This window comes from Cottoperca gobio, chromosome 10 (assembly GCF_900634415.1).
Source record: "Cottoperca gobio chromosome 10, fCotGob3.1, whole genome shotgun sequence".
Classification (NCBI taxonomy): Eukaryota; Metazoa; Chordata; class Actinopteri; order Perciformes; family Bovichtidae; genus Cottoperca; species Cottoperca gobio.
Genome location: NC_041364.1, coordinates 4,116,703 through 4,136,308, shown reverse-complemented (window position 1 = coordinate 4,136,308; position 19,606 = coordinate 4,116,703). Strand labels below are relative to the sequence as shown.

Sequence of the window (19,606 nt, the reverse complement as noted above, 5' to 3'; positions counted from 1 at the left end):
AGATGTCTTTTGTGGGCACTAGTCAGCAACCGTACAAACATAGCAAGTTGGGCCCTTAAACAGAGCAAGTGTACACTTTCTATGTGAGCAGTGCAAATATTCGCTTTACAAAGTTTAGTGGTGTATATGAAATATAAATTAGACTTTTGCTGTCTCCGGTGTACTGAGTTATGCAAGTATAAGAATTTCGCAATTTGAACAGTATTGCTACAAATTGCATAAACAGGTCTGCAGTGTGCTGGATAGAAATACTCTGCACACAGTATCCATAAAGAATAAATATAGACATAGCAGAGGATGGGATGGGAATATGTTGCACATTTATACTATGTATCCTGCACCTGTATAATGGTTTTCAGTTGTGATTCAGGAACAGTTAAATATCCAGTGCTGCACAGTGATGCTTTGTTAAATGTCTAGTCTAAAAGCTTTAGACCCCCCCCCCCCCCCCCTCCTTATTCTAGCAATGTGCAGTGACCGATGAGAGTGGATGCTTTGGCATCAGCAGTGCTCTCCTGCTGAAAAGGTTACACTTTGACTAGCTTTTTCATGGACATGCAACAATGGGGACTTTCTAAACCACAGCTATGGAGATGATTTATAGCACACTGTTCGATTGTTATTTCTTACAGGCTACATATTTGCACAGACTTTTTAATGATGAGATTTTGACATCTGATCTGACATTTTCTGCGATGGAGTTCTGGTTCTAAAATAATTTCATATTTGCCAATACAATACAAAGTTATACTCCAGGGAATGGGGATTTACTTGAAATTTGTTCTTAGAAAACAGACTTCTTCAAAGATCTTTTATCATTTGACTTGGAAACACAGTTGCCAGGATGTGATTCATTAGTTTGCAGTCTGTCGGGGGAGTTTCAGTGTCGGCACTAAGCTTACCATGATGTACGTCACAAGCAAAGCTAAGCAAAAAATGGATCTCCTGTGCTTGAGAAGTGTACACTGAACATACAAATACTTTTATAGTTACTTTCTTTTACTTGTGTAAGTGACATCCCAGAATGTCTTTCAACAAGTGTGGGTTTAAAAGTATTACATTTTGTCTTTGGATTTTAAATGACTAAATGTAAACATAAAGCATATTTATGAATATTCATTGTAAGAAAAAACTTTTCTTTATTTGTTTCGTTCAAGTTTATACTGAAAATAAGAAAACAAACAATAAATATTTTGTTAGGCATCAAAACTCGTAGTCCATCCATCCATCGTCTACCGCTTATCTGGGGTCGGGTCGCGGGGGCAGCAGCTCCAGTAAGGAACCCCAAACTTCCCTTCTCCGGGCCACATCCGTCAGCTTCCGCCAGGATCCCGAGGCGTTCCCAGGCCAGTGAGGAGATATAATCTCTCCACCGAGTCCTGGGTCTTCCCCGGGGTCTCCTCCCAGCTGGACGTGCCTGGAACACCTCCCTAGGGAAGTGCCCAGGTGGCATCCTTACTAAATGTCGCCCCCAGCTGCTCCGATTCTCCGGCCAATCTCTCTCTCCATCGTCCCTCACTCGCGAACTAGACCCCTGAGGTACTTGAACTCCTTCACTTGGGGTAAGAGGCTCGTTCCCTACCCGGAGTAGGCAATCCACCGGTTTCCTGCTGAGAGCCATGCCCTCAGATTTTGAGGTGCTGATCCTCATCCCAACCGCTTCACACTCGGCTGCGAACCGATCCAGTGACTGCTGAAGGTCACAGACTGATGACGCCATCAGGACCACATCATCTGCAAAGAGCAGCGATGAGATCCTCAGGCCACCGAACTGCAACCCCTCTCCTCCACGACTGCGCTTTGATATCCTATCCATGAAAATCACAAACAGGATTGGTGATAAAGCGCAGCCCTGGCGGAGGCCAACATGATGATGAACCGGGAACGAGTCCGACTTACTGCCGAGTATCCGGACACAACTCTCGCTTTGGGCAGGGATTGGATAGGCCCTCAGAAGAGACCCCTCACCCCATACTCTTGTTCAGTAATCACAAATACATAATCTTACTTGTATTGCTTTGCTTTAGTTACTGTAGGTAGAAACCTTATTTCCCCAGATATCCAACGTCCACTTCACTTTCTAAGTGTAGGTGAAGACATTCGTAGCGATAGTTTTATCTTTTGCTGTCTGTCAAGGAGGACTGGCAGTCATGTCTTGAATGTAACTACTCAAGAAACTCCCCCACAAGCTGCAGTGGCTTTAAGGTTCTAAATATGGATTAGTGACTCAGATCTACTGCTTGCATTTTTTTTGCAAGCTTTGCAAGTTTTATTTTAAAATCATAAACACTATCCCCTCATTAAGGCTGACAGTAGTTGAAGTTCAGTATTGTCTCAACTAATTGGCCCAGCTTTCTTTCTTCTTCTTCTCCTCCTGATCTATTGTGCTGCGTGGCATGTCTGATCGTGCTGACTGTTCATTAAGTTCAGAAGTGATTACTCTGTGCTGCCCCTTTTTAAAGAGCAAGAAGTGTTAGAAATGTTATTTTACCAAAAAAAACCTCTTACCTGGAGACACAAGTAAACAGCAGAGAAAGGTTATTTCTGATTTTACTTGCATCTTCACTGGAAAGAGTTCAAGACACGGAGGTCAAATGCAGCTATCAGTGTTTCAAGTCAGAAGTGGGTGAAACGGTCTCTCAGGGCCCGGCAGGAGGATGAATTGTTTATCATCTTTGAATGAATATTGTATAAAGAGCATTTGTATTTATTTTGAAAAACCCAGCAAACACTTCTGGTGTAAATATAATATAATGTTATCAGCTCAAATACATGTCATTGACCAGTTCTGTGTGTTCTGAAGCATCCTGAGCTCTTTCTGACCGCGTCTTGATTTTTATGTTTAAAAAGATACAGGATAAACTAAGGATGACAGGATGATACGCATTACCTTTTTAATTCTTAATTAAGGACAGAAGGTGAGAGGATGTGAGAGGTCTTGTTGAGACATAATGAGATGATGAATCCATAATTTAGCATAAAGCCAGACTGTATGTGCCTCCTAGATATTATCATAAATTATATTCTGTTCTTAATTAGGTGCAGGGCTGCCAGATAGGTTAAAGCATAATCTGCAGCTGGTTTATCCTTGGCCTGTCTCTTGTATTGTGAACGAGAGGCATGATGAGGCACAATCACACATAATTTAGACTCTGAGGTAAAGTACAAGTAGTCATACGTGACTGTTGTTAAGGAAATGCAGCAGCTCATCATGGATTGCCCGTAGAATGGATGCACTGATCTCGCCCTTTATCGTGGGTTTGAATACATTTTAAAAAGCTTAATTAATGAGATGCACAAACTCCAAATGTAGATCTTTAAGGGCTCTCAATATGTCTCTGATAAAGACGATTGGGAGAAACTTTAAACTCATAATGAAACTCTTTTTTGCTCCGTTTATAGCTCTCAATGTCACCGAGGAAAAAGCGGCGTGCCCTCTTGGATATTTCCCATGTGGCAACTTGACCGTGTGCCTGCCTCAGCTCCTGCACTGCAACGGCATCGATGACTGTGGGAATCAAGCGGACGAGGAGAACTGTGGTAATTCATTGTTTCTACTTGTACACATGTTTATTTGACCGGGTGCCGGAGAGTTTACCAGCTCTGTGGGGCACATAGATAATAGATAATAACCTTTTAAAGTTTCCAAATGGACTCTTCTCATTCTGAAGAGTAACTTTACACAAAATCCAATCCAATAGTAAGTGAATGATGTAATAGCAATAATAAAGCGACAGTATATGTCACTAATTCATTGATTTTGGTCCCTGTCTATAGTGGCCACTGCAATAGAAGTTATTTGCCCTTTTCAAGAATAAATGAAAGAATGCAAACCTGTATACCAACAGAACAAAGTGATGTTTCCCTGGACTTTACGACTTTGAAGTACAAAGCTTACTTCTACCAGAGTTAGCAGTGTAGTGGTAATGCACAGGAATGAACTACTGATTTGGAATAGGCTACAACTGCATTTCGTTGTGCAACCGTGTGCTGCAGAATGACACTAGATTATCCTGAATCATTGTAAACTTCTGTCAATTGTATCTGCTGATGCTTCATCACTAAGCTCCCGATTTTGTGTGAAGGTAGCAGACTGAACTCGCTGTCACTGCTTTCGATATTATGCCATCAGGTTGCGCTAGTAAAACATAAGCTGTTACACACACACACAGCCAATGTAGGCATTAAACTATGGATTCACTATCAAAGACTACATTATTAAAGTTTGCAAGTTTAGTTTATTGGAGTGGCAGGTAAAGTTGGGGGGAGATTGAGGATTAATGAGAGACGGGTGGGTGAAATGGGGTCAAGCACAAAGGGATGAGCAGATGATCAAATGACTGATATACCAGGTAGTGTGGGGGTGCAGTGAGACTCAGTATTGGGGGCTTGTGTTAATGTTGCTTTGTGGCTGCATTGCCTCCCTTTTGGTTGTTTTGTTATTGCATTGAAAGTATTAAAGTTCCTGTATTATCAAGGCATTAACATGACTTAAACGTGTCCCATTGGTGGGGGCGAGGCCATTTTAAAAGGTGAGGTTGAGTGTCTGGGTTTTTGTGAATGCATGGTCAAACAGGGTTTCAAGTTCAATACTCCAAAAAAAAGCTATATCCCCAACAAGGCAAATGTCCCAGCAGACTTAAAAACATATATTTTATAAACTACTAATGTACATAGATTAACGGATGCCCTCTTTTTAAATGGCATACTCATTCATCAGTGAAATATGCTGATTTGCTTCTCTTGTGTGCTGCAGAGTTCTGCGTGCGTCCAGTTTTTGCACCACCCTGCACCCACAAAAGCTTAGTCCAAAAATATATCATTATGTAATTACAGTGACACTGCAGCTGCATGATTTCAAAGGCAATCATCATCCATTATTACAGAGTTATTGATAACATAATAAAATGCACTTTCAATCCAAAGAACCCCGAACATGACAGGTAACACATTGCATTGTTGAGGCCTCCTCGCTCTTGTGAAAACAGGCTCATGCATGACTGATTGTCCTGAATTTATCTTGAGAAGGCGATAATCAATCATGTACTGAAAGAAGTGCAGCTTATAATACCGCTGTCAAATTATAAAAAATTACTGTTATGACTTTCTCTGACTTCGGTTTATTCTCCAGATTCAAAGTTAGTCATCCCACAGGAAGGACAGTGATCTGATGTCAGCTTCATGTCCAGGAAGTGCTGATGGTTTATGTAAGTCTTATTAAAGTTAGAACATGTCACTGCCGTTTATATTAACAGAAAGAAAAAAATCCTGTCCGCAGCCATATTTAGCATAGTATACCACACGTATGATATAAGTACATTGCTGGCTAACAAAGTGTTAAACGACAGATTCACTCGTTAATGTTCTTGTTCCACTTGTACCTGCTAGGTGTTGGTTGTCTGAGAATCAGTCAGTGCATGCAGTGTTGCAGCTGGCTGTAGCAAAAGAAGTGTGATGGACTAAGCCTTTATGAATAAAACATGTGGATAAGGCTGAAAACATGTCCTCATATTTAAAACATTACAACATAAGTGATCACTGAACTCGTGTTGCCCTCTAGTGTCGCAGATCCTCAGTATCTGCGTGTAATGTGAAAGGGGCCACTCTTACATATATGATGGATAGTTATCACCCGACTCTGCAGTTCTCCATAGTTTTACAGAGCGTTTCACCATCTTTAAATCATAAATCATAAATAAATCAATGATAAATCATTGTTTTGGTATAAAAACACGTTGGGTACTATATCACCACACAAAGTATGAATGATAATACTGTTGTTGTTCCTTTTTGGTTTGAGAATGAGTCTGCAGTTGTATTTTTATTCATTTCATTACTAACTTTTCATTAATTCCTCATCAAAGAATAAAGTTTGCAATTTGTTTTGTACATTTTTAAATGAAAATGTAATGATTTAAATCTGAGGACAGGGCAAATGCCCATTAACATTTCTTGAAATTGGTTATAGGAGTATAATCTTGCCAGCAGGAACACATTGCTCAATTTAGAGTTTTAGGGACACTGGTAACATCCTCTTGCGACAGTTTGGCTGTCACTGCTTTCATGTATCCCAGAGCAAGACACCAGGCCCATAATTCCCTCTGGATACGTGTTAAGGTTAAATGCATCATCTCTTTAGGAGGAATGGTGCAAAATACCAAATAACTCAAAATCCTAAAGCCGCAGAATTGAACCAGACATAAAATAAGTTGTTAAATTGCTTTCTGCTCCATCTTTCAGTCGAACAGATCCATTAAGCTACATTTTAGTGACTGATAGAGCCAGCGTATTTTCCCATTATCAGTTATACATAAAAGAGTTCAAAGGCTTTTTGATTCCATCATTTTTGAGGCATTTCAAAGATCTTAAACAGTGCAGGTTTCTCAGCATGCCTCCCTTCCTAGTCATAAACTCCTGCTGAAAATAGCTGCCTGCCTCAAGGGTGTGATAAACAAAAAAAACTCATGTACTTGAAGTTCCATGGGATAGCCTGCAATTCAGAATGAATCTCCATTTTGTTACCTCTCCAGTGTTCAGTCAGACATGCCTTCGTGCAGACCATCTTCAGGGAGGAGGATTTGATAGCCAGCTGGTCGGAAGTCAGTTGCATGTCACAGTCTTGATTTTTGTATATCCTGTTTTATTTTGAAGTGTTCACTCCCCCTTATGTCATGTCTAGTTGTACTTCCTGTCTGTATGTTTTCCTTCCTTGTGATTGTTGATTTGTTCCTCCTGTGTCTGTTCACCTTGCCCTTGTGTTTTAGCCTCTCTCCCCAGCTGTGTCTCGTTCCCCTCGTTAGTGTCTGTGTGTATATATCCCTGTCTTTCCCAGTGTTCCTTGTCAGATCGTCATCTAAGTGTCACCCTTGCAGATGCTTCCTCGTGCTCCCTCGTGCTCCCCGTGTCATCCTAGTTTGTCTTTTCAGTTCTGTTTACCTTTTGTTGTTTTGTAAAGCTTTTTGGAATAAAGCCCTCTTTTTGTTAATCTCCTCGTCTTGCATTTGAGTCCTCACCTTTTCGCTACCGTGACATTGCACTCAATACTGAGGATGTGTGTGGATACACAGTGAGCACAGTCTTTATACCGCGAAGGCTCGCATGAGGGTTTATTTTAAGGCTTCAACTAATGATCATTAAATCTACAAAATGTCCGTTGCATTGCTGTCCGAAACCCAAAGATAGTTCCCACTCTATTCCTTTTAATGTTGGAGCTGTTTGAGGTGGACGTAAATATATGCTGTCGGGTAGTCTAAAAAATGCTTCAAAGAAGATGTGTTGTATTTTATTGCAAACGTTGAAAGCGGTTTCTGATTTGTTGTTCCGACACGAAGACACAAATGAATAGTGAATAGTCGGAAACTCTTTTTACCGATTATTCCCGACACTACATGAATGCAACACCATTGCCCTATCTCGCAATGTTAACCAAAGTGAAAAACAATGTGTGTGTGTGTGTGTGTGTATTTGTATCTGTGCATTTAAAAGTAGTTTTTCCGTAATCCTGCTCACAGGCAGACAGACAAAACCAAGGCAAGCAAACATAACTTCCTTGGTGGAGGTAATAACAATATGACATTCATACAGGGGGAATTCTGCTGCCTGTTGCACGCTTTTACTTTTGATTATTTTTAAGTATGTTAGCTACAAATATTGCTGGATATAATGCAAATGACTAAAAATCTATTTCAATTTAAAACCGTCTTTGTGGCGCTTGTAGGCTCCACTTTAATGTTTTAATTTGTAGGTATAGATTGGTTAGAAACAAACATTTCTGTTTTTATAACAGATGGTCTTGTTTTTATCACAAGGTGTGTGTGTGGAAGGCTGGGGGCTGTTCTGTATTTCAAGATAACGAATGTGAAAATGTGTATAGGATATTGTGAGGAAGTGTGTTTAGCTCGCTGCAGAGATGAGCACTAACACCTGTATTGATGGCAGAAGAGACGGGTAGTTTTTGTAATTGCTGATTCTATCATTTGGGAAAGGATGACAATGTGAAGGATTGACCATTAGGATTGGTATTGGTGTGACATTACTGTAGATTGTATTTGGAGTGTATTGTAAATGTTGATCCCTATAACAAGAAACACACTAAACACAGCTCCAGTCGGGACATTAAATGTAACACTCCTTAATGTACTTTTATATCATTTCCTCCCCCAGAGGTGTGAATCCTGGTACCAAGGATGTCGGCATGTTTGCAAAGCATATAGCTTTAGGATGCTATAGGTTGCTTCAGTAGACGGAAAGATGCCTTTTCAGTATCGCAAGATACCGAGTCAGATATTAACACTGCTGTGCTGCCAAGAGCAGTAATTGTGGTTTACTATCTGCAACTTTTTAAAACAAGCTGAAATAAACAAACTTAAAACATCATCTACTTTAGATCAAAAACAATCCCTCATATCTGCATCAAATCTAAATTGCTTTTATATCATTTTGAATGTCCGTTTTTTTCCCCCACGACAAGTCTTTAGATTACCTTCACTCTTGCTCTTCACTAGGGATGACACGATCCGAGTCGTTTAATATCGATCTGACATCTCTATTTTCCTAGATAATACAGCTGCACACCTCAAGTACATTAAAGTTATTAAAATAAACCCAATAATGACAAATTATAAAATAAATAATTGCCATGTTCAACAGATATTTCACAAACAAAATGTCGGGCAGGTAATTGCTGAAGTTGCTTTACTTATAAATTAGAACGTTTTTCAGGCGCACAACAAACAAGCAGAACATACTTTAACATTTGTTATTGTAGCAAATTCCAATTGTTGTCATGATCTTGGCTTTTAGTTGTTCTGTTTCCTGTTTTACTTTGTAAGAACACTCACCTTGTGTCATGTCTCGTTTTACTTCCTGTCTATGTGTGTTTTCCCGCCTTTTGTGATTAGTTTGTCCCTGCCCTGATTGGATCCTCCTGTGTCTCATCACCTGCTGCCCTTGTGTCTTTGCCTCCAGCTGTGTCCTGTTCTTGTAATTAGTTATGTGTATATACACCTGTGTGTCCCGTTGCTCCTTGTTGGGTTGTTGCCGATGTTGCCGTCGGTCCTTCTGTGTTTATCCCTGTGTTGATCCTGGTGTGCCCTCGTTAGTGATGGGCAAATAAAGCTTTTTTGAAGCACTGATATTACATTGAATATCAAGTGTCTTGCTCAAGGGATACACTGTTAGTACAAATGGCTGTACCTAAGTATAGTCTCAGAGTCTTGATTTCTTCCATTTCACCCCCTCTGGCTTTCTAGTTTATTTTAACTGTCTTTGTGGACCAGATTCTGTATTAAAGAGTTTATTTGATTTGTTTAGATAAGCCTTACATAACCTTTTATATAATGCTGTGTCCTCCTATAGGTGGTTTCCTCCTGAGTTTAGGCTGTTGTGAAGTAAAAATAAATGCCATGAAACACAAGTATGTGTGAGAGGACATAACTCAATAACGGCAGGTGGAGGTCGTCGGACTTCGTCATTAGAAAATGTAAACCAGAAACCGTTAAGATCCACAAATTGAAACAAAGCAGCGTTTGCTGACCATTTTCACAACACTCTTGCTCCCCAATTAGCTTCATTCCAGGGGGTCGAGTCGTGAAAATATCCATGTATGAATGATGAGATGAAGATGAAGAATGCAGAGACTCAGTGTGTTCTCTTGACTTTAGTCGTTTGTCTGCTGTCCTCACGTCCGTTTCTCTTCTCGTGCACTGATTAGCTTAAACTGAACAGCCAATCGGAGAATCGGCAGCGGTCGACACCGCAAAAACTAGGCCGACAGACGCTCACCGACAGCGAGAGATTGCTTTCAGCTTGGTGTGTCGGGGCCTTAAGGCTACATCAAACATAGCAGCACTCTTGGGTGTTGTTGGCCGTAGACTGATGTGATCTTTTACAGGATCTGCCTCGTCTCTTCCTCTGCTGCCATATAAAATGAAGGATCAGGTTTGTGTGGAGCATTGTTTAACGGGTTCTATTACTTTCAGCAATTTCTTTGTTTCCCCATAATATGAACATCAGTGTAGAGTTTTGCTTGACTGATGTGCACCAGGCATAAAACTAATGGTTTGTCGGAACCTCATTCTTTAAATCATTATGCAGGAAGAAAAACTATTTCCTAATAAAAGAAACTCCATATAATTTTTTTCCCTGTTTGAAAATGGATCAGAATAGATATTAAAGCGTTAAGAATTATCTTTCATGCTCCAGCTGTTGCCTCTGATTTGCTGGTGGATTCGCTGGTGCAGTTTCAGATGAGCTGTAGCACGTTCAAACTCTGGACTATAAACATTTTACTTTTGCAGGCCTTCCTGGGTTTCCCCCTCACTGGCTCACTGATTCATCAACCAAAGAGTAGCAGCAATAGGAGAGAGGAAAAACTGTTCAAGAGATAGTAACTGACGGTGTGTGACTGCAGGGTGCGACATGAACCTTTACAGACGAGCACTTTTGACTTCTGACATTTTGTTAAAAGGGTTGTGAGCAAGACAGATGTACAGCTTTTACTTTCGATTTAATATGTTTAGTTTCTGAGTAAGCACAGTGTTCCAAGGAGTCTTTATATAAGCTTGACCCTTAAGACCACACAGCTCAGATCAAACCCATTTATCATTATATGGTCAAAACACTATTGATCCACGCCCACTCCTGGGATTTTTATCTTTTCAACAATATTAAAGCAAGCCATAGAAAAGATGATATGTATTTTAGCAAAAAGCTCTATTATACCCACTCCTGAAAATAAGGCAACAATGACGCCGTTTATAAATATTACAGGTTGCAAAGTTTGTACCACAGCAACAATAGGGAATTCTGTATAAAAATAAAAAACAGTACAGCAGCGATGAAGACACTTTCAGCTCGTCATCCAGTTTGCATTTTATTCAAATTGACAAAATGCACACAACAATTCTGAGTGTCAGTTTCTATTTACGTCCATCACTGTAGATTAAGTGCAAAACATCTATGAACCTAATTTTCATAATATCTCCGAGAAGGAATTCACAGGTGTATATTTATTACAGTTGTGGACGGAAGTTTCCCCTGAGACGACCGGGTGTCAAAAGTTCCATCTGGATGCTTCTTACATTTAACACCTCTTCACAATGCATAATGAAAAAGTAATTTTAATGAAATTGACTGTTAAATTGCCTAAATTAAAACAGTCTTGGGATGGGTCACATAAACATTTACTATACCATGGAAGAATAGTGTAATTGAACACATTTCAACATCACACAATTCCATTTCCAAAGGCATCTTACCCGTCAATCATGTGGTCTATGCACACTCCAACATATGTTGCTCTTGAAGCCCATCAGAGGCCATTGGTACTGATTTAATTCCCACTAAGCTGTTCTCACGTCTAAGCTGGTTTGTGTCAAAGCTTTCCCTAAATAGCCTACATCAAGACAATGATTGGGAAAATGTGATTTAAAAATGGCACAAATATGGCACGCTAGCAAACATGGATGTAAACAACCTACAATTTAAAATACAACTTTTTGTGTTTTAATTCTCCTTCATTATGTTGAATATCTCTTCACACTGTAAACTGAACAGCATGTCCTGCTCCGTCAGCCCGATGTGTAGCTACTCTCCAGAGATCTACGGTGGAAAAGTTGTATTAAACTGCACTGAAAGAATATGTTGCCACAATACGACAATATTTTCTCTCTTGACCAGAAGCTTAAACTACATCAGGTGTGGCTACATTGTCAATACTTTTTTTTTGTATTATTACCAGTGTTATCCTTTACCTGGTGTAAGACATTCAGAAGGTTCATCCATTTTCCAAAATATAATTTTAGCGTGTACCAGTAATAGTTATAAAGCATGTTTTTAATGGTTTTAATGGTTTTTCTCTTCTCTTTATCATTTTCAGAATACAAATAGCAATACCACATACCGAAATACCATTGTATTTTCCTAAGTACTACAGTTGCACAGTGCACTCTTCAAGTACATTAAGTTATTTCAATAAAATGTATATGCTTGACAATTGAATATCTCTGCAGTGCTTTAAGAATGACCTGCTGTTCCTCAATTTTTCTTTATTAATTAAAAAGTAAGTAAACAATCCAAACATATTTGGCTCTTATCCCAATTCCACTTAGTGCAGCATTGTACTAGGATACAACTAGAACACTTAGAATTAGTAATATAATCTCAATTCCACTTCTCAATTCTCACCTGCATCAATTCCCCGTAGTGCAGTGCACTAAAGTTTATTGCAACAAAATCGAATTTCCACTTAAAAGTGAAAATGGACAGGGGGAAAGTTGGAGTAGCAGCATTGCAATAAAACCTGGATAATAAAACATCAGTTCAAGTACTTTTATTATAGCTGCTTGTTTTTCTAAGGTCTCATTAAAGACCCTGCTGAGGCTGCTGCTTGCCGTGTTTTTTGCCTTTGATCTAATTATTTTCTCCCCGTCTTGAATGAGTGCATCTGTTGCATGCCTCAGGTTGTCTGAATTTGAGAATTAACTAAAAAAATGAATAAAAAAAGAATAATAATTAAAAAAAAAAAGTAAATAAATAATGTGTAGGTACATTTTAAGAAAAACCATCAACCTCAACAGTTCTTCAAAGGGATGGATGGGTAGATGGATATATGGATGGATGGATGGATGGATGGATGGATGGATGGATGGATGGATGGATGGGTGGCTGGATATATGGGTGTATGGATGGATGGTTGGGTGGGTGTATGGATAGATGGATATATGGATGGATGGCTGGATAGATAGATGGATGGATGGCTGGATCGATGGATGCTCGATGGATAGATAGAGAGATGGATGTATGAGTGGATGGATAGATAGAGAGAAGGATGGGTGGATGGATGGATAGATGGATGTATGGATGGATGGATGTATGGGTGGATGGATGGATAGATGGATGGATGGATATATAGAGAGATGGATGTATGGGTGGATGGATGGATGGATATATAGAGAGATGGATGTATGGGTGGATGGATGGCTGGATAGATAGATGGGTGGATGGATGGATGGATATATAGAGAGATGGATGTATGGGTGGATGGATGGATGGATATATAGAGAGATGGATGTATGGGTGGATGGATGGATGGATGGATGGATAGATGGATATATGGATGTATCGATGGATGGATGGAGCGGCCAGCCCTGTGGGTTTACATGACATTTAGATTGAATGTCTGCATTTCAGTGCATTATCTCATCAAAAAATAGCTTTGTTAATTTTACTACTGACACTAAACAACACTATCACCAGCTATGGTTAACAACTCTCAACCTCCATTCTGGCTCCAGATTTGAAGGGTTTTTCAACACTGTATCAACGTTAGCTGTTTGCAGAATATCAAAGCCAATATTCAGGCTTCTGAAAGAAGACGTGTTGTTTTAGTCTCAGTAGCATCTGTTTGTTTTATTTTTAGAGCCACATAGTTGCATTACCCCGGCAGTATAACATCTCAAAGCCTAAAGTAATATGTTAATCATAGTCGCTGTTTTTGCTTCATCAAGTGTTCTTTCATTCTAACAATGCAAAACAATTAAAAGCCAGTGATCCGAACATAAACAACCTGAATTTGATGCTTTTAATTTTCATAAAACACATTACTCTGTTAATAGAGTAGGTCTATGCAGTCTGTGATAACTTGTTGGGACCCTTTATATAGTCTGTCTTTACATAATGACTGGCTCAGTGTGATATTGTAGTGCCGATAAAGAATTTGTAAGAATGTGCGCAAATATAATCTAGGCGATGTGCAAAGGGTCACAGTATTAAGAATAAAAGAATATGTAATGTTCAGATCTCCTCTGAATGTGTGAATACACCTTCGTGTGCGTCCTCATGCACAACATAGGGACCCGCATAATTACTGCTCCAAACAAATGCTGCGCAGAATTAAATATCAACGCCAGTGTGAAATGACCCAGGCATAAATCATTTCTGCAACATTTCTGGATTAAGCTTAATGTATGAAAATGGCTCAAGTACAAAACCTGAACTCTTTAAGTTAATCTTTGCAAACACCTGCTGTTTATTTGTTCTAAAATGAATTCCTTTTCTTTGTGCTAAACCGTACTGCCGTTGGGGGAGTTTGTTGGCGTGACACTGGTTGTAACAGGTTAATCCTCCTGGAGAAGATCCGGTTCAGTAAAGGATGAGGAAAGACGACATTTTCAGGTTGTATGGCTGTACGCAGTTGCGTCAGCCCATTGTGCAGCGAGGATCATTTTTAATTGAACATCAAATGGCTTATTGAGGATGATGTGTTTTCTCAGAATTGATTCATCCAACTTCATTTCGCGTTACTTTGTTCCAGTGTATCATTCATCAAGGCCTTCTCCTGCAGTCTAACAATTTGCATGTGATGGAGCATAGCAAAAGCTCTTCACAGATAAGGTTGGCTGTGTGTTGGTTATCAAAGACATAAGTGCTCCCACTCTCCCTCGGCAGAGTAATTAAATTCCACTCTGAGTTACAGATTTCTTTTTTTGTGCCATTTTATGTCTTTTTATTTGAAAGTGATAGAGAGAAAAGACTAAGGAGTAGAGGAATAACATGAAGCAAACAGTCCGGCCAGCCGGAATTCACACCATGGACTCGCTGCTCAGGGCATTTCGGGGACTCTGTATGTGACCTAATCACGAGGCTATCGGGTCTCCTGTGAGTTGTATTCTTTATGGCTCATGTCTGCTACAGAGCATTGAGCATATAAAATAGCCCTCTGGCCAATTAAATGTAGCTTATGTCTCTTTTTAAAGCCACATGGATCATCTGTTTGCCCCAGAGAAAGCCAGAACATTTCTTTGGATCCTAGAAATGTTAATAGCGTGCAATCATGATAAGAAGCGGTTACACACATATTCTGTAGTCTGGGACCCATACTACATACATACATACATACGTATGGGTACATACATACCCATACGTACTGCTGCCGTTCTGTACTCCCGACAACCTGATTACATTCACTTGGCATCCCAGGTAGTGCCTGATTTTAGGTTTTTAGAATTAAAACAAGCTGGGGATCCATGTCAGATTGAAAGATATCGCCTTACTGTCTAATTGTAATGCAGGGCTGACATCTGTTTAGGGTACTGCCAGGAGCAATGTAGGTCAGACCTGTTGTTTGAGGTTATATTCCTGTATTCCTTTGAAAGATCTGAAATGGGTTCATTTTAAAACATTCACAACAAAATGTTCTAGGCCAGAGAATAGTATGAAGGCTAATCCTACCTTGTTTGAGTCTCTGACATCGATGGTTGAAAAGGGGGTGGTTGTTATCAGAAATATTTAATTACTTCTTTCAGCCCTGTGTCTGTGTCTTCAGGCGTGTCATGTGCATCTCTTTGAGTTCAACTTCAAATAGTGTGCCGGCTACAGATTGTCTCTGCCCCCCCCCCTTTGTATCACTTTGAATGTTGATCTTTGAACCGCAACAACGGCATTGGTTATTAAATTATTGGTTTCAGTCTGTTTGTGCTAATTTATGTGTATCGATGTGATAATGAGTCACAAATTAATCCCTTTGAAGCCAAAGTTCAAAGTGACTTCAGATAATTGCCTTTTTTATCTAACCGTGGAATCATCTGTGGTTTTCTTCCCCCTCTTGATTGAAAATATTATAAACTAAATACATTATAGCAATGCAGTGACTAATTATAAAAAGCTAGGTTTCCTCTTTGTAGGCTCTTAACCATGCATGGCTTTCAGAAATGTAGATTACTTCCACCCAGCATGAAGATTCGAAAATGCATAGAAAAACAGTTCCCCTTTCCCCCCTACTTTCTAACTATTTTGTCTGGCTGTTAAAAGATCTTTCTCCACATGCTGAAGGTGGTTTATATTTTCAGCCTTTCCAAAAATCAAACAAACTAGAGACCATCTTGATATAGGAACACACCGGCAGCGACGCCACATCGCCAAATCGCCAAATGTCTCAATTCCTAAACCCCGGCTTCCTGTGGCCTGGCTAGGACCACACCATCTTCATTACTCAAAAAGCTCTTCTGTTGTAGTGCTCCTAGACACTTATACTGTAGCGGGAACTGCACAGAAGCCATTTTGAGTAATTATCCAGGTCTCTCTGGATGTGGACAGATTTTGTCGACGCCTCACTTTACAGTTTTGTAACCTGTAACCCGGTTACATTTACAAGAGGCTCCATACTTGCCTACCCACTGTGGAGTGTTTCCTCACTGTGTGTTGGTTAGCGTAATCAGCTCTGCCGTGCTCTTTCTTGGATTTGGGGAAGTTAACACCTACTTTTGCCAAAAACATTAGTCCTCGACCTCATAGCGTTTCATGCGGTGGGATTGAGACCAAGGCGTCACTCGGGGAACCTTTCTCTCCTTAACTTGCGTGTAAACATTGTTTGTTTTTCTTGTAGCTAAAAGAATTATCATTAGCAAGCGGTTCCTTCTCAGCTTGATTGTTAAGTTGCATCTTGTGCTATAATGTCAAAAAGCAACAGGTTGTTAGTAATATGGTTTGGGGTGTGTTTGACCTTTGTACAGTATGTGTTATTGATCCTAAGGAGCAGAGACACAAGAAGTAAGACGGGGCCAGAGGTCCATTTCAGGGCTAGAGATACTGCTTCTATTTTTGGGGTATTTTTGTGTGTATGTCTTCAAGAGCACTGCCTCTCTCCTCTGTTTGGTATTTCTCAGCTGTGTCTTATTTGTTAGACTTGTTTTGCCTCAGTGCTTGTTGGCAGATTCTTGGCATGATGGTGAAGGGATTCAGTAACCTTCAGCGTGTTTTCCAATGATTGGTGTGACTCAGTGCAGAAACCTCCATTGTGTTATGTTTTGGTTTTGTGTAAACTTGCGTTTGTGTCCATTGAGTTGTGGACACAACATGAAACGAGTGTTTCATGTGTGGGATGGCACTTCTTGTGATTGTGACCAAGGTGTCACTTTTCTTTTCATACCTTACGTGTGAATATTGTTTTTATTGATCCCTCACCTGTTTCAACATGAAACACATCACATTAAGGGAGTAAATGATACCATGTCATGGGAGATGATGATGGAGGTGAACTCAATGAGTCTTTCGTGACATCAAGGTGTAAACAACCCACTAGGCATTAAATGGAATCTCTCTGTAAATCTCGTCTTGATTTATTATTTATAAACATGAGAATTCTCATAGGCATTGAATCCTACTTAACTTTTCAGGTCATGTCAACAGGATAACAGAGACCAAACATGAGAGGCTGACTGATGTCCTTTTAGTGGCGAGAAACTCCAAAGAGAAATCCCTTTTCTCCTTTCAGTACACTAACGTATCTGTCTCTTTAGGTGCTAAATTCTCCACTATGTTCACCAGCTAGTCGCTAACTGTGTGTGTTTGGCGCTGAGCAGGTAGTGTACAGCTGGTTTGTAGAGCTTTTTCTCTGAAATCGGCTGCGTGATGCGGCCAAAAATGATGTGTGAGCGCAGTGAGAGTAACGGTAAAGTTGTGTCGCCGCACAGCTAAACAATGAGCTGAAACTCGCTATGAAGCTCAGTAAAGCAATGCAGCGCTGCAGATTCAGATGATCCTCTGTAGGTTCTTAACCACGATGGACCCCTTGCACGGTGCATAAAGCCAAACGTAATACATGCATTACTACGGTTAGTTGAGTTGTGTGTGTTTTAAAGTGGCTAAAATATATTTTTAATAATACACCAAATGACAATGTGAAATCGACAGTTGGTAATGACAACATCAATTTATATAAAATGCAATGCTAGGTCCAGGAAGCGATCAATATCATGATCAAATGAATGTGAAGACATAATCAGGAAATAGTCCAATTAGCCACAACATTATAAAAATCCTACATGATCCAAAACCAGCGCCAAGCAGGAACAAGGAAGGACAGAGTAACACATCATCCTCATCATGCCAATAGCATACTCGCTGAGACAGAAGGAGGGTGGGACTCAATAGCACGACTCGGAGGCAGAACAATGTAAATTAATTGAATTGTTTTTACTGAAGCTTTGCAGTGGAGGTGGTACACGTGTATGCAGTCAAACGTAGAAAGCATGCAGGGATAATCCAGGGGCAGAGTCGGGTCACGGAAACAGGTTCGGTACACAGGTAGATCTTTAGCGTAGCAGCACAGCAGACAAGGATCAGGCAGAGACGGTATCAGGTTACGGAAACGGGGTCGAGGAAGCCGGGGAATCAGACACATGGGAAGACGGCACTAACGCTGGAACTCTTGACATTAAAGTACGGAGACGAACTGGCAACGAGAGGCAAACAAACACAGACCGGGAGTGAGAGGGGACGAGACACAGGTGAAGACACCAACGAACAGTTTGGGAACACCTGGGGTAGAAACAACAGGAAGTAGAAATAACTGAAACGAGAGGGAACAGGTAAATAACAAAATAAAACAGGAAGTACAAACATGACACAAAACACATAACGAACAGGACGAGACCTAATACTATATATGTTAGATCATCAGCCGTGCCTTGTGTGTCCTATATTCAAACACATACACATCCATGGGAAGCTTATCTATCTTATCTTAGCTAATTGGGGCCAAGAGTGTTTTCTTTTCTATCACAGCTGAGTGAGTACATTATTATGTATTATTAATATTACACCTCCGATTCCCTTTTGGGGCTACTCACCGAATTGTGAAAATCTAAATGTAAATGCACAGTGAATGACGGATGGAGGGCAAGGTAGGTGTGTGTGTGTGTGTGTGTGTGTGTGTGTGTGTGTGTGTGTGTGTGTGTGTGTGTGTGTGTGTGTGTGTGAGCTGTGCCTTGTGTTTAGCTAATATGCTAATCAATGTAACTGCTACCCATTGTTACCATTGTCATTGTTAGCATGCTGATGTTAGCAACATGCTAATGTTAGCACCTAAGTACAGCCTGACATCGTTGATTTGTTTATTGAAGATATATGACATTATTGCTAAAGCAAAACCAAAGCTCTCATTTTTTTTAAACAAATACAAAATGAAACTAAAACGAGTCCTCTCCAGAAAATGTAAAACAACAATTAACCTGGTTTCCAAACTTAAACCTCAAAGATAAGGAGACTTAACTGTAATTATTATACTGTATGTCTAATCTACTTTATGCTCCATTATACTAATGCCATTATAAAATCTAGAAACAGTTAATTGAGCCTCCTATAAACTGGGCTTAATGATACACATTTCAGACAATAATGATTTTAAAGGCTCAGTCTGTCATTTGGACTCTGCAGCACCTATAGAGCTTTGTTCAAGCTGTGTCACTTACAGTAAATCAATACACTCTCATGGTAATAATAATAATAATAATAATAATAAATTGTATTTATAAAGCGCCTTTCAAAGCTAAAAGCAATCTCAAGGTGCTAAATTGTGAGCTATTTCACATGATTCTTGGGGTGATTTCTTCGTACTTCACCATGAGATCTGAACGATTCATATAACTCACAGATATAATGACTGTAGGACTTCAAACAGGTAATGATGATTGCTGCAGGCCGCACAGGAGTCTGATTAGAGGTGTAATAGTGTGATTATTGTCATTATTACTCGAGGAACCTTCATCTGTACCTTATATTAAAATATTATGAGCAAGGGCAAGTTTTTCAGCTTTAGTGATTTTTA

General features: G+C 39.8%; 1 protein-coding gene across 2 annotated transcripts in view; it reads left to right on the top strand.

The window, feature by feature from the left end:
* Positions 1-19,606, top strand: part of rxfp1 (relaxin family peptide receptor 1) — a 47,697-nt gene that overhangs the window by 2,025 nt on the left and 26,066 nt on the right. For both annotated transcript variants that reach the window (XM_029442326.1, XM_029442328.1), the window contains exon 2: positions 3,403-3,540. In XM_029442326.1, the coding sequence (XP_029298186.1) occupies positions 3,403-3,540 (138 nt within the window). The remainder of the gene's footprint in view (positions 1-3,402; positions 3,541-19,606) is intronic.